This window comes from Echeneis naucrates, chromosome 13 (genome assembly GCF_900963305.1).
Source record: "Echeneis naucrates chromosome 13, fEcheNa1.1, whole genome shotgun sequence".
NCBI lineage: Eukaryota > Metazoa > Chordata > Actinopteri > Carangiformes > Echeneidae > Echeneis > Echeneis naucrates.
This window is the reverse complement of record NC_042523.1, coordinates 1,630,836-1,644,725: the sequence shown is the minus strand read 5'-3', so window position 1 is coordinate 1,644,725 and position 13,890 is coordinate 1,630,836. Positions and strand designations below refer to the sequence as shown.

At 40.7% G+C, this 13,890-nt stretch overlaps 1 protein-coding gene across 3 annotated transcripts in view; it reads left to right on the top strand.

Moving 5' to 3' along the window:
* The first annotated feature begins 629 nt into the window (after positions 1 to 629).
* The window catches only part of pgm2l1 (phosphoglucomutase 2-like 1), a 28,570-nt gene continuing 15,309 nt past the window's right edge, over positions 630 to 13,890 (top strand). For 2 of the 3 annotated variants that reach the window (XM_029517903.1, XM_029517902.1), the window contains exons 1-2: positions 630 to 863; positions 9,377 to 9,544. In XM_029517903.1, coding sequence (XP_029373763.1) covers positions 753 to 863; positions 9,377 to 9,544 — 279 coding nt within the window. In that variant the 5' untranslated portion in view covers positions 630 to 752. The remainder of the gene's footprint in view (positions 864 to 9,376; positions 9,545 to 13,890) is intronic. The other variant, XM_029517904.1, reaches the window with a different exon arrangement.

The following is a 13,890-nucleotide window of genomic DNA, read 5'->3' as shown; positions in this document are numbered from 1 at the left end:
GGTGTTGACATGTTATGGTTGTGACAGTAGCAGTATCCAAAAATATGAGCAAGTTTAAGACAAAATAGAAAACTTACAGGAGCTTGAGTGATCTTGAAGCATGCAGTAGAGCTGAAGGTTTCAAAATGGGGTCCTATCTGAGGACAACTATTTTTGTAGGCAATGGGCCAGCATATAATCATTAAAATAATAAAAAATAAAAATAAACCTATAAAAGAACCTTACATATGTGCAAAGGACCCCCTGATTATAACCTTGATTGTTTTTATTAATGAAAATGTTATTGATTTCCAACATAATTAGCACATTTCTTAGTGGGACATGTTTTTGCCAAAGTTTCAAGAATCCGTGTTATATATGTCATTCTGTCAATTTTGGTCGTCCATAAAATAATGAGCAGATTCTTTTATTGTTTAAAATAAGGCCGGAAGTTGGGTTTCCTCTTGAACTAAATAAAGGTTTGATGGTGTGAATGATGTGTAACCGTCTGACAAAATTTAGAAAGCGCCGCTCTAACTGTAGTGACTTGCTAACATTAGCCTCGGACGCAGTTACGGAGTTACGCTGCGGTAGCCATAACAAAAAGGAGGCGTGTGTCTGTGTCAACTCCAGAACCGGGACACGCGAGCGGCTCTGCTCGAGCACCGTATCACGGTTCGTTCGGTCGGTCAGCTGGCTGCCCGCTGCCCTTACACTCAAATGGCCCACCGACAGCTCACTGAGTGTTAGCTAGTCTGGCTCAGTCTGTCACTATGGAAGATGACAACGGACTTAACGGGGACCTGAACGCCAATATGAGGTGTCAGATGACCGGCGACCGACAGCTGTACAAGGCGGTGCACCAGTGGCGAACGTGGGACAAGGTGAGTCCATGTGTGCACGTCTGTCTCTGTCTGACAGCTAGGAACCGGCTGGGAAACCACCGCCGTGAAAAATCGGAAATTTTACGTAGACGATTTATGTTAGCAATCATGGTCGTAAAATTGGTTTAAGATGGTTAATTTAGCACACAACCATTCATAAATAAATAGATCAATTTCATTAAGCACTAAGTTGCTTCATTTAAAGCGGCATCGCTTTGTAAGTAGTTTTCGACGCCAGCTAAAGCCGTGTGCACCATGTACAAAACATAATATTGAATTAAATTACGACCCCCTTGCTGTAAAGTGTATTTACTGAGAGACAAGACACCTCTCAGAACATACATTGAGTCACATTTTATGTTGCAAGTAATTGTATGACTAAGTTAGAAAATCTTAACATTTTGTGGGAGTTGCGTCTGTGGCTTGGCTTCCACCAAAATGTGTTGCCAGCTGGCAGACGAGGACAGCGGGTCTTGGTTATAGAAATTAGCTTTCTGGGTTATGCAGCAGAAATGACTCAGCTCATATTCTCTAGCTGGTGCATGAGGTCAGACAAGCTGCACAGGTGGTGAAAATGATCTGTTAATGGTGAGCTCACTTTGGTTTTCATACATTAGCCAACCATTCGTCAACCAGTCGTTAAGTAGCACAGTCTCAACCTTCAAGATGGACGAACATCCATCTCCCACTAAATCCATGTTCTCTCTTATGTAGATTCATTTAGAATCTGAACCTCATAAAAACTCCCAAAAAAAGCTAGAACAAGTAGTAGCTGCTCAGCTTTTCAACCCCAAATGTAACTAATGAGACATTGTAGAAGAAAATATGGATAAAATACATTTATACTTATAAACAAGTGGACAGACATGAAAATAGCAGCAGTATTTCCATCCTGTAGCGATACATTAAAGCCAGTGCCAGGTAAACCAGTAACCAGGTCATGAAGATATGTTTATGTTGTCCCATGGAAGTGTGGGATTAAGAAACCTAAGATACACGAGTGTAAAATTTTTGATTTTCAGTTGGTTTTCTTTCTTGGTTAGGCAGATGGCACACAAATTATATATGAGATCACCAGATGACGGTAGTTCCACCCAGGAGCACCGAACAAAGCGACTACAAGGGAGAAAGATTCAGCCATAAATGAAATTGTAATACGTGTTTGTTTTTCTTTGTTATTAGAAAAAAATAGGTCATACATGGTGCTCCTTATTTTGTATACATGACATCAAATCAGATAAGGAGAAAAAAGTCCTCATATTAGGGAAATCTTTTGCCAACCATTTCCTTGTGTAATAGTAGAATATTATACATGTTTGTTTTCAGACACCTTCACAGTGTCTGGTCTTAATCCCAGACATAAGAATCAGAATCAGAAATTATTTCATTGCCAAGGGACAAGGGAAAGACAGAAAGAAAAAATAAATAAAGGAAAAAAAAAAGGAAAAGGTATGTGTATACACTCACCGGCCACTTTATTAGGTACACCATGCTAGTAACGGATTGGACCCCTTTTTGCCTTCAGAACTGCCTCAATTCTTCGTGGCATAGATTCAACAAGGTGCTGGAAGCATTCCTCAGAGAGTTTGGTCCATATTGAAATGATGGCATCACACAGTTGCTGCAGATTTGTCGGCTGCACATCCATGATGCGAATCTCCCGTTCCACCACATCCCAAAGATGCTCTATTGGATTGAGATCTGGTGACTGTGGAGGCCATTTGAGTACAGTGAACTCATTGTCATGTTCAAGAAACCAGTCTGAGATGATTCCAGCTTTATGACATGGCACATTATCCTGCTGAAAGTAGCCATCAGAAGTTGGGTACATTGTGGTCATAAAGGGATGGACATGGTCAGCAACAATACTCAGGTAGGCTGTGGCGTTGCAACGATGCTCAATTGGTGCCAAGAAAATATTCCCCACACCATTACACCACCACCACCAGCCTGAACCGTTGATACAAGGCAGGATGGATCCATGCTTTCATGTTGTTGACGCCAAATTCTGACCCTACCATCCGAATGTCGCAGAAGAAATCGAGACTCATCAGACCAGGCAACGTTTTTCCAATCTTCTATTGTCCAATTTCCATGAGCTTTTGCAAATTGTAGCCTCAGTTTCCTGTTCTTAGCTGAAAGGAGTGGCACCCGGTGTGGTCTTCTGCTGCTGTAGCCCATCTGCCTCAAAGTTCGACGTACTGTGCGTTCAGAGATGCTCTTCTGCCTACCTTGGTTGTAACGGGTGGTTATTTGAGTCACTGTTGCCTTTCTATCAGCTCGAACCAGTCTGGCCATTCTCCTCTGACCTCTGGCATCAACAAGGCATTTCCGCCCACAGAACTGCCGCTCACTGGATATTTTTTCTTTTTCGGACCATTCTCTGTAAACCCTAGAGATGGTTGTGCGTGAAAATCCCAGTAGATCAGCAGTTTCTGAAATACTCAGACCAGCCCTTCTGGCACCAACAACCATGCCACGTTCAAAGTCACTCAAATCACCCTTCTTCCCCATACTGATGCTCGGTTTGAACTGCAGGAGATTGTCTTGACCATATCTACATGCCTAAATGCACTGAGTTGCCGCCATGTGATTGGCTGATTAGAAATTAAGTGTTAACAAGCAGTTGGACAGGTGTACCTAATAAAGTGGCCAGTGAGTGTATATATATATATATATATATATATATATATATGCACATTACTGCACTATTGCACTTCATATATTTGTAATTTCAATGTACATATATATATGTATGTACATTGAAATTAATGAGGTTGTCAGTAGAGGTGACAAGAAATGGAGTACAAATACTTTGTTACTGCACTTAAGTAGATTTTTCAGATATCTGTACTTGAGTATTTATTTTTCTGAAGACTTTTTACTTTTACTCCGTACATTAATACACAAAAATATGTACTTTCTACTCATTACATTGTAAAAACAGGCTCATTACTTTAAAAAAGAAAAAAAATCCCACAGACGACACAAAGTAAAACCATACGTAAATCACGTGAGGAACTAGAGAGGGAAAGAGTTAGAAGAAATTGGGGGGGGACAGGTAACCGCAGGAAGAAGTTGAGTGAGTGAGGGGACGGTACAGAGAGAACTGAGAACTTGTGCCGTAGCAGAAATTATCAGGGGAATGTATTGTGCTTCAATTACGACAAAAAATAATTTTTGCTTTGAAAGTACATTTCAGAGCCTGTACTTTCTTACTTTTCCTTGAGTAAAGGAGTTGAATCAGTACTTCTACTTTTTCCAGAGTATTTTTTTACACATGTATCTGTACTTCTACTTAAGTACAGAATATGAGTACTTCTGCCATCTCTGGTTGTCAGGTGGCTTATGGGGAGATCTGGGAGACAGCCTTGGGGAAGAAACTGTATTGTGGTTTTGGCAAACAGAGCTCTGCAGCGCCTACCAGAGGGAAGCAGTCTGAACAGTTTGTGTCCGGGGTGTGAGGGGTCTGCACTGATGGTACCTGCCCAAGGTCTCAAAGCCTGATGGAATCACTATTTTCATTATATTCTCCATGGTCAATTTAACTTCATCCCATTATTTTGAAATGACCAGACAGTCCCAAAATACATGAAAATGTGTTGCCTAACTCTTGCCACTGGATTTCAAGTTGTTCTATAGCTATACTTTTCCACCCAAATTCTCTCCAAGACAGATGTACTTTTTCATTGTTGTAAAATAATTTTTTCCCACATTTCCATCTGCATTTTGATGTTACTCTCCTTCTTCTATTTTTCTTTTATGTATACAGTATCCTCCCCTTCTATCTCTTGTAACCTTTGATATATTTCCACGGCCAGGATCTGACCTGTAACCAAGCAGAAATATTTTCGCTATGCCCAAATTAGTTAGTTGCGGTTTTTCCATTATCATTATTTTGTCTAGGCAATGTCTAAGTTGCAAAAATGTATAAACGTCCTGATTGGTTACGCCAGATTGATTTTTAAGATCATGGCATGATCGCAGTTAGCCTCATTCATAGAGGTCACTGTGATTTCTTTATCAGTCCACTGTTCAAATCTTGCATCCATCTTGTTTGGTAAGAAATCTGAGTCATATTCTTTCCATCTTATGATCCAGTATGGTTCTTTGGCCTGGTTTTCATTGATAATGCCGAATTCTAAGTGAAAGTTTTATCCATGGATTTATGTTTTCTAGATGACTAACCAACTCACTATCTTCAATAATTGCTTGTAACAGAATATCACTAGATATCTGACGCTCCATGTCTTCCCGCTTTTCTTGAAAGGAAGGGTTGCAAATGTTAGCCAACATTTTTATCTGCGCCGCTTGATAGTAATTTTTAATATTCGGGAGGGAAAGGCCTCCTTTGGGTTTTAGAGTTGTAAAGTTTTTTTTTTTTTTGGTAAGTCCGTGTTCATTACAATAACAGAATAAAATTAATACAAGCTTAATAAGCTTAATAAAATGCACAGAGATAACATTTCATTGAGGAATAAGAAATAGGGGGAATAAATATATTTTAATATTCTAGCAGGGTTAGGTGGCACTTCCTAAAAAAGTCGATGTGCCAACATGGACTGGCAAAGTTGGCCCAAGCATTTGAACCTTATTGCATCTGTTAAAAATATTCTTCCACTACTTCACTTCATGCAAATCAGAAAATTGCTTGACATGCTACCTTAAAAAAAAAAAAAAAAATCTAGAAAATTTAGCCCCTTGCTCCAGATTGGCATACATGAACCAAAATTATGGTTCATATGGTTATGAGATGCACAAAAAAGTCTCATACATTATCCATTGGTCTGAATGGGACCATTGCCTACTGGACTGTGTTCTGGTTGAACGTTGCATTGACGCCACACACACGTACACTCTCTAACTCTCTATCTCTGATTTCAGGGTTATGTATTTTTAAAGGTCATAGCTGCCAAGAATGTTGCTGACCTCTACTATAAATGTCACCTGCCTGCAAAAGATTCACACATATGAACACACACACACACACACACAGCAGGATGAGGTCTCTCCATGTATGAAATATGAAATATATCCACTGTATGTCCAGCTACAGTGTTTTTAACAGTTCTTTGAATAAAATTAAACCAAATTTTTAATTCTAACATGGTAATAAGTAGCTGCTCTCTAGGCAAAGATATGGAGGACTGGTGGCATCCTGACCAGACAAGTCCATATCCTCTCCATATGTGTTCTTTTTTTTTCTAGCTGCCAGTTTGGAAACACACCCACAGGGGAAATGACCCTATGCAGTGAAAGGTGAACCTTTTAAAACCATGCTCAAACAAAGGGATTCACAGATGGACTCAATTGAGGACTACAAGCTTAAATTCTAGTGGACCTGCTCCAGGCAGCCTATCAAGAACTAAAACTAAAGGAAGATTTGCAACCATTTGCTATTTTTGATGGGAACTTATGTGGAGAGAAGAATTTGCACAGGAGAGGAGCATCTTTTTCTAAAACAGAGTAAATCTGGCATATATCACTCCATGACATCTGAGATAAAGAACCAATTTGATGTTGCCATTCTGGCGCAAAAGTGAAGCCTAGGAAATTGAGTCACAAGCCCTTTCTTCCTGTAGACTTTTTAAGACTTTCTGGCCTGTCTTTGGAGAAGACCTACTGGAGGTGGTCTCCGACAGCCTGCAGAAAGGACGGCTGCCTCTAAGCTGCAGGAGGGCCGTCATCATGTCCTTGAGGATCATGTACACCTGTCTCCGTTGACACCAGACATGATTCAGCTGCGGGTACTTGCAGCCCAAAGACACCATTTTTATTGGGGACACTATTTGACCTTACCAAGACAGTTCTTTATCCAAAGCCTCATTTCTGATGAAAGGAGGAGTGTTGGATATTGTCACCCTGGTGGCCGGGCTAATGAGCGGCAGGATGGGAGTGAAGGTGTTGTGGATCGCTACAACTTTCTCCACCACCTCGCTAACCTTAGCTGTGCTATCCAGGAACATGGTGACAGCTCAGTTCATCCTGGAGGCCGACTTGACATTGCTATATTCCACCACCTTACTCACCGCTATACTCACCGGCCTCCTCCACGGAGCAGGGGGCCGCCGGCACCAGCTTCACAGCATGACGCCATGTCAGCTTCTGCAGCTTCGCCAACACTTCTACCATGGGCATTGTGCCGAAGCACTTACCCACAAAAACACACACTACAGCACTCACGCACCAGATACGCACCTCGCACACACTCAAAAGACAAAAGATGAAAACAAAAAAACAGTCGTCACTGGAAAAAAGATATGAAAAGTTTGAAATAAACCACTTTCAAACTGCAAACTTTTGCTCAGCCACGCTCACTCCGCCATTCACTCAGAGAGAGAGAGAGAGAGGGGCATGGGGGGTGTAGTGTAGGGTGAGAATGAGAGCAAGCGAGGGGGATATTCAAAACAGGTGTAGGCAGGAACATGATGCTGCATGAAGTTCATGGAGATGAGCTGTAGTATAGAATTCATGAAGATATGGGAGCAGCAGGAACATGGGATAGCCACCACCTGCAGGATGAGGACAGGGAGAGAGGAGAGGAGCTGGGAGAGACAGAGACTTCAGGAGAACATGGTTAGTGAATGTAGTACACATGCCTAATACTGGGAGAAACAGTGATTTGGTTATTGTCAAGGGGGAGTGAAAGAGAGATGCTCAGTCCTTCCCCCAGTAGCCGAGGCCTATAGCAGCATAGCTAAAGATTAGATGTTCTTTAACTTTTTAACTTTTAGCTCTGTCATCCAAAAACATTTTAAGCCTGATCTTGAAAATTGCTGAAGAGTCCGCCTCCCGGACCAATACTGGAAGTTGGTTCCAGAGAAGAGGAGCCTTATAACTGAAAGATCTGCCTCCAGATTTACTCTTGGAGACTCTAGGAACCACAAGTAAACCTACATCTAGGGAGTGGAGTGGCCTACTGGGAGAGTGAAGGACTATGAGCTCTCTGAGATATAATGGAGCTTAGCCATTAAGAGCTTTATATGTTAACAGAAGGATTTTAAATTCTACTCAGTATTTTACCGCTGCCAATGAAGAGCACCTAACAAAGGAGAGATTAATCTCTTTTCCTAGTTCTGTTAATATTCATGCAGCAGCGTTCTGAATCTACTGAAGGCCTTTCAGAGATTTGGTTGGACATCCAGATAGTAATGAATTACAGTAGTCCAGTCTAGAAGTTACGAATGCATGGACTAGTTTTTCTGCATTATTGCATTATCCTGAGAGAGGATGTTTCTGATTTTCCTAATGTTTCACAGGTGGAAGAAAGCTGCCCGACTAACTTGTTTTATGTGAGGGACAAAGGACATGTCCTGGTCAAAGGTTGCGCCAAGGTTTCTTACAGAGGAGCTGGAAGCCAAAGTAGTGCCGTCCAGAGTGATGAGATGATTAGATAGCATTTCTCTGAGGTGCTTAGGTCCGAGTACAAAAACTTCAGTTTTGTCAGAGTTGAGAAGTAAAAAATGTTGGGTCATCCAGACTTTTATGTCTTCAGAATATGTCTGCAGTTTGACTAGCTGGCTGACTTCATTTGGCTTCATTGATAAGTACAGCTGAGTGTCGTCTGCATAACAGTGAAGGTTGATGCTGTGTTTTCTGATAATGTTGCCTAGAGGAAGTAGAAAAAAGCGTAAAGAGGATTGGTCCAAGTACCGAACCCTGTGGGACTCCATAACTGACTAAAATGCATGAGGAGGAGCTGTTGTTAGCATGAACAAACTGATGTGTCTGATAAATAGGATTTGAACCACTTTAGTGCAGTTCCTTTAATGCCATTTTCATGTTCCTGTTTCTGTAGTAAAATATTATGATCATGGTGTCAAATGCAGCACTGAGATCTAAGAGGAGAAGTATGGAGGCTGATCCATTGTCTGAATCCATTAGAATATCATAAGAGGCTTTAACCAGCGCTGTTTCTGTGCTATGATGGGCTCTAAATCCTGACTGAAACTCTTCAAGCAAACAGTTCCCATCCAGGTGGTCGTGTAAATGGTTTTGTTCTGGCTCTTGCAGTGTTTCAGAGCATTTTAATTTGTCTTAACTGCTCCTTCAGTTTCTTCACCTTCTCCTTCATTTTCTTTCCCTGTCTGCTATTGGTTTATCTGTCTGCTATTGGTTTCAGTATTTTCATCTGTTTAATTTAGTCTCTTGAATTCAAAACATTTTCCTTGTAGTTTTGTTGCTGTTGATACTAATTTAATTTTGTGTGAAGCTTACTTGCTTCAATTTTCAAGTGATTTACTTATGGAGCTATCACAAAATAAATACCTGGACATAATACAGCTATAGTACAGCTGTATTAACAACTGCTGTATCCTTTTTTTTTTTACTCACATCTGAACACTATAAAGTGATGGTGTAATGATGAAAGTTGTGTGATCTTTATAAGACTAATGTTGCAGGTTAATCAGTTTGAAATATGTGTGTGTGTGTGTGTGTGTGTGTGTGTGTATGTAATTATCAGAGGAACCATGTGGATCGGTTTCTCATGGATTTCCTCTCCTGTGGTCTAGAACCAGCGGACTCTTGCTCAGGTGGAGACCCTGGTGGCAGCTGGTCAGTGGGATGAGCTGAGGTCCAGACTCTGCAGCAGGATGACTTTTGGTACGGCTGGACTCAGAGCTCCGATGGGAGCTGGTTTCAACCGCATCAACGATCTCACCATCATCCAGTCCACACAGGTCAGAAGAGTTCATAAACTAGTTAGACCAGTTAGCTGTTGAGTGTAAAAGTCCTTCTCTGACGCTCCACTTCATAACATCTGAGTGGACCAGAGTGGTCCATCTACGTTGCAGGACAGAAAAATTGGGAAAATCATTCATTCTTACTACCATCAGACCTTAAAATTGGAAGTTAAGCTACCAAACCACAGAATTTCACTACAGGGATTAGTAAGGGATTTCTCTTTCGGATTCTGATTAATGCAGGTGCTAGGGTTATGGTTGTTGATTGTAATGTTTTTCTGAAAACAAGCTTGCCTAGAACTTCTTCCAAAATACACACCAAATAATTGTGTAATTGGTCATTTTGTCCTCAAGTTGGAATGGCGTGATACTTTCTCAAGATTAATTTCTACAAAAATAAATTATTTGATATGATGCACAAAGGTGCTCTTAAAAAGTCAAAAACTGTTTGATGAGCAACACCCCATTAACTTGATCTCCAGATCCCTTCCATAGCATAGTATTGCAAATTGCACATATTCAACAGTTTTATTGCCTGATATTTTGCATATTGACAGAGATTATGACCAAACAATATCCAGCCTTTAATATTTAGAAAAAAAAAAGATAGCCAAAATGGCAATATCAATTAGAACACATACTCAAAGCTTTAACAACAAAGGCTATGGACTGTATATAATATACCCTGCAGCTTGATGGATTAGCAGTATAAAAGAGTGTATGTGTGTATATATCCTTAATGATCAAGAAATATATGTATATTTTTTCAAGTCAACAAAAACAAAAATTATCACTACAACAAAAATCTCTGAAAAAGAAGAATTTATATTCCTTCCCCTGGCAATAATATAACAGCCTCTGTCTGCCTTACTTCTAAGAGGAAAATGTGAAGCTTTACCTCCTTTTGTTGAAGTATTCTCAGTTTGACATGCTCCTCAGCTAGAGCAATCTGTGGCTCTGTTCTCTGCTGTGAAAGTAGTTGTCCCAACAAGGAACCATATGAAAAAAAGCAGGTGTCGGTTCCTTTGGCATGCCATATTTTTAAGATACCTCAGAAAATAAAGTGTCTCTTGTGCCTTTTTAACGACACAGCTGATGTGAAGCGGCCAGGAGAGGGAGTCAGAAATACGAAAGAAGAAAACAGTTTGGACTCGAGTGCTATTTATGGAAACGTGTATGTGATGATTTACATTTGCTTAAGTTGATAACAAACTCCTTGGTTTTCTACACATTGAGGGACAGATTGTTTTTGTGACACTGCATGGCCATGTTCCTCACTTTAGCCCTACTGGCCGTCTCATTGTTGTCTGTAAGCAATAGGTTGAAAACAACAGTTCGAAGGATATCAACAACACACCCACAGAGGTAGAGGAGGAGGTTATAAGAAGGGGTGCAGCTGATACTGAGGTGAATAGGCCAGTCAAAGAGAGAAACGTGGAGCAAAAAGCTAGAGTTAAATGGCCTAGGGCAAATATTAGCAAAGCATGGGAGACAGTCAACAGGAACTTGTCAATAATTCTGAACAGACTAGGAGGAAACACAAGCGATAGATTAGAGAAGATGGGAGACATGATTTACTCCTATGGTGTAGAAAGATTTGGGTGGAAAATAGAAAGAGGGTTGAAAGAGTACAGGTAGCTAAGTCTAGACAACAAAGAGAAATTGAGAAATTAGTTAAAGAAAGAAGACCATTTAGAATGCAGTGGAAAAGAGCTACAGAGGAAGAGAGGAATTAATGTGTTGCAAGAGGAACAGAGAAGTAGGCTAGCAATACTCAGAAGGGCTGAATATCTTAGAAAAAAGAGGAAAAAGAAAGAAAGACAGCAATTTACAGGGACCCATTCAACTTTGGTGAAGGATTGTTTAACCAGGAAAAGGGAGGACAGCTTGAAGCAACAAAGATAGAAGTAGATAGAAGAGTACCTGAGGAATACATATTCAGACTCTTAGCAGAATAGAGTAGTAGGGCTTCCACCTGACATGCCACAATTAAGGGAGATAGATCAGGAAATGGATGTTAGACCACCTAGGTGGAAGGAGGTTGAGGAGGTAGTCAGGCATGCGAAGGCTTCTTCGGCCCCAGGGCCAAATGGAGTCCCCTACCGGGTCTATAAAAGCGCACCTGATATGCTAAAATTTTTGTGGAGGCATTTAAGAATAGTTTTTGAAGAAACAGTCAGTTTCAAAAGATCTTTCTCCTGAATGTAGAGGGGAAGATTTTCTTTAGTGTAGTTGCACGGAGACTAGCTAGTTATTTAGAAAGGAATGGCTTAATAGGTACTAGTACTAGTACTAGTACAGAAGGCAGGGATACCAGGTTTCACAGGGTGTTTAGAGCACACTAGCATGGCTTCAGATTCAGGCAGCCAAGAGTTAGAAAAGAGACTTGCATGTGATATTGTTGGAATTAGAAAATGCATTTGGGTCAGTGTCATATAGACTTATTTGGGAGGCGTTTGATTATTTTAGAGTGCCTGGATTAGTTGTTAATTTAGTAAGAGCATATTTCCAGGATATCAGACTATGCTTAAGTACAGCAGGCTTTACAGCAGGTTGGGAGAGGCTAGAAATAGGTATTAAGGCAGGGTGTACAGTTTCTCCATTAGCATGCGCAATGGCAATGGAGGTAATTATTAGAGCTTCTCGGTGGGTTGTAGGTGGAGAGAGGCGGCAGTAGGATGGGATGCGCCTTACACCAATTAGGGCATACATAGATGATATGACGTTGATAACTACAACGGTGCCATGTATGAAAAGAGTACTTGAGAGACTTACTAAAAACTTAAAGTGGGCTAGTATGAAAATCAAGCCTAGTAAGTCTAGAAGTATCTCAATAAATAGAGGGAGATTAAGTGATCGAAAGTTTCTAATAGATGAAGGGGAAATTCCAATAATTAGGGAAAAACCAGTAAAGAGTCTAGGTAGGTGGTACAAGGCAGATTTGCATGACGGAGAACAGGCAGTGCAGTTTAGAAAGGATGTTACTGAGGGACTGGATAGAACGGATAAATCAGGAATTCCAGGAAAGTTGAAGCTGTGGTGTTTGCAGTTTGGATTATTTCCCAGGTTGATGTGGTCACTGTCGGTATATGAGATTCCAATATCTGCTGTAGAGAAAATGGAAAGACTAGTAAGCTTTTACAGTAGGACTAGGTGTTCCGAGATGTTAAAGCACTGTGGCACTGTATGGGAAAGGCATATTACAGCTCCCTGTATCTAGTCTAGTTGAGGAGTTTAAGTGTACTAAGGTTAGGACAGAGCTCCTGTTATCTGAATGCCCACCCCACTTTTACTGGTGCAGTTGGTGAGAGGTCAGAATAGTTGACAGTAGTGCTGTGTGAGATAGTTGTGTTTGTGTGAGGAGCAGTGAAGGCTGGTATTTGGGGGATGACACTGGGATGCAAGTGATCACTGTCTAACCTCCTGGAGGCGTTGTGGACCTAACTAGACGAAAAACCCGGTGAAAGGAGGTTCCCACCTGATAAAAAGTAATAAGTGCAGTCATTCTTTTGTTGTCCACTTTACAATGCTGTTAGTGGAATGTCAGAGAGAGATGCTCAGTCCTTACCCCAGCACTCCAGGCCTATAGCAGCATAGCTAAAGAGTAAATTAACTTTTTTACTATAAGCTCTGTCATACAGAAAAGTTTTAAGCCTGGTCTTGAAAATTGTGAAAGAGTCCGCCCTCTGGGCAGATACTGGAAGTTGGTTCCATAGAAGAGGAGCCTGATAACTGAAAGCTCCATCTATGGAGCAGAGTGGCCTACTAGGACAGTAAAGAACTATGAGCTCTCTCAGATATGATGGAGCTTAGCCATTAACCTCTTCGCTCAGTCCCCCTAGTGGTTGGGACGCCGGCATCACAGAAATCTTGCAGTGTGCATTTTAGCCAAATTGGACCATTTTGGATAGGTTTGGCACACTGGAGATTGCCAAAGGACAATGTTTGGTAAAAACTCTATAGTGCCTCAGTAGTTTTACTTACGGTACATGGTACACATGTGGACAGGGAGTGTGTGAACCATATATGTAAAATTCAACCTGTTTCGTAATGAAGATTCTGAGATATCACTATTTTAACACAAAATTTCAAACTCGTTTTTTATTTTTACCCAAAATATAGTTTTTTTCAATGGCCCTATTTTTTAGGGAATGACTCCATTCAATATTTTAATAATTGAATCTATAATTGTAAAGGTACAGATGTCTTCTTTCATTTAAGCAATCAGTCATAGTTCTGGGATTAGTACTTCTGTAGTTATAAAGCTTTATTTGCAGTGATACAACAGGCGGAAATGGCCAAAAACGGCCTCTACATGAAGAGGTTAAGGGCTTTGTACATTA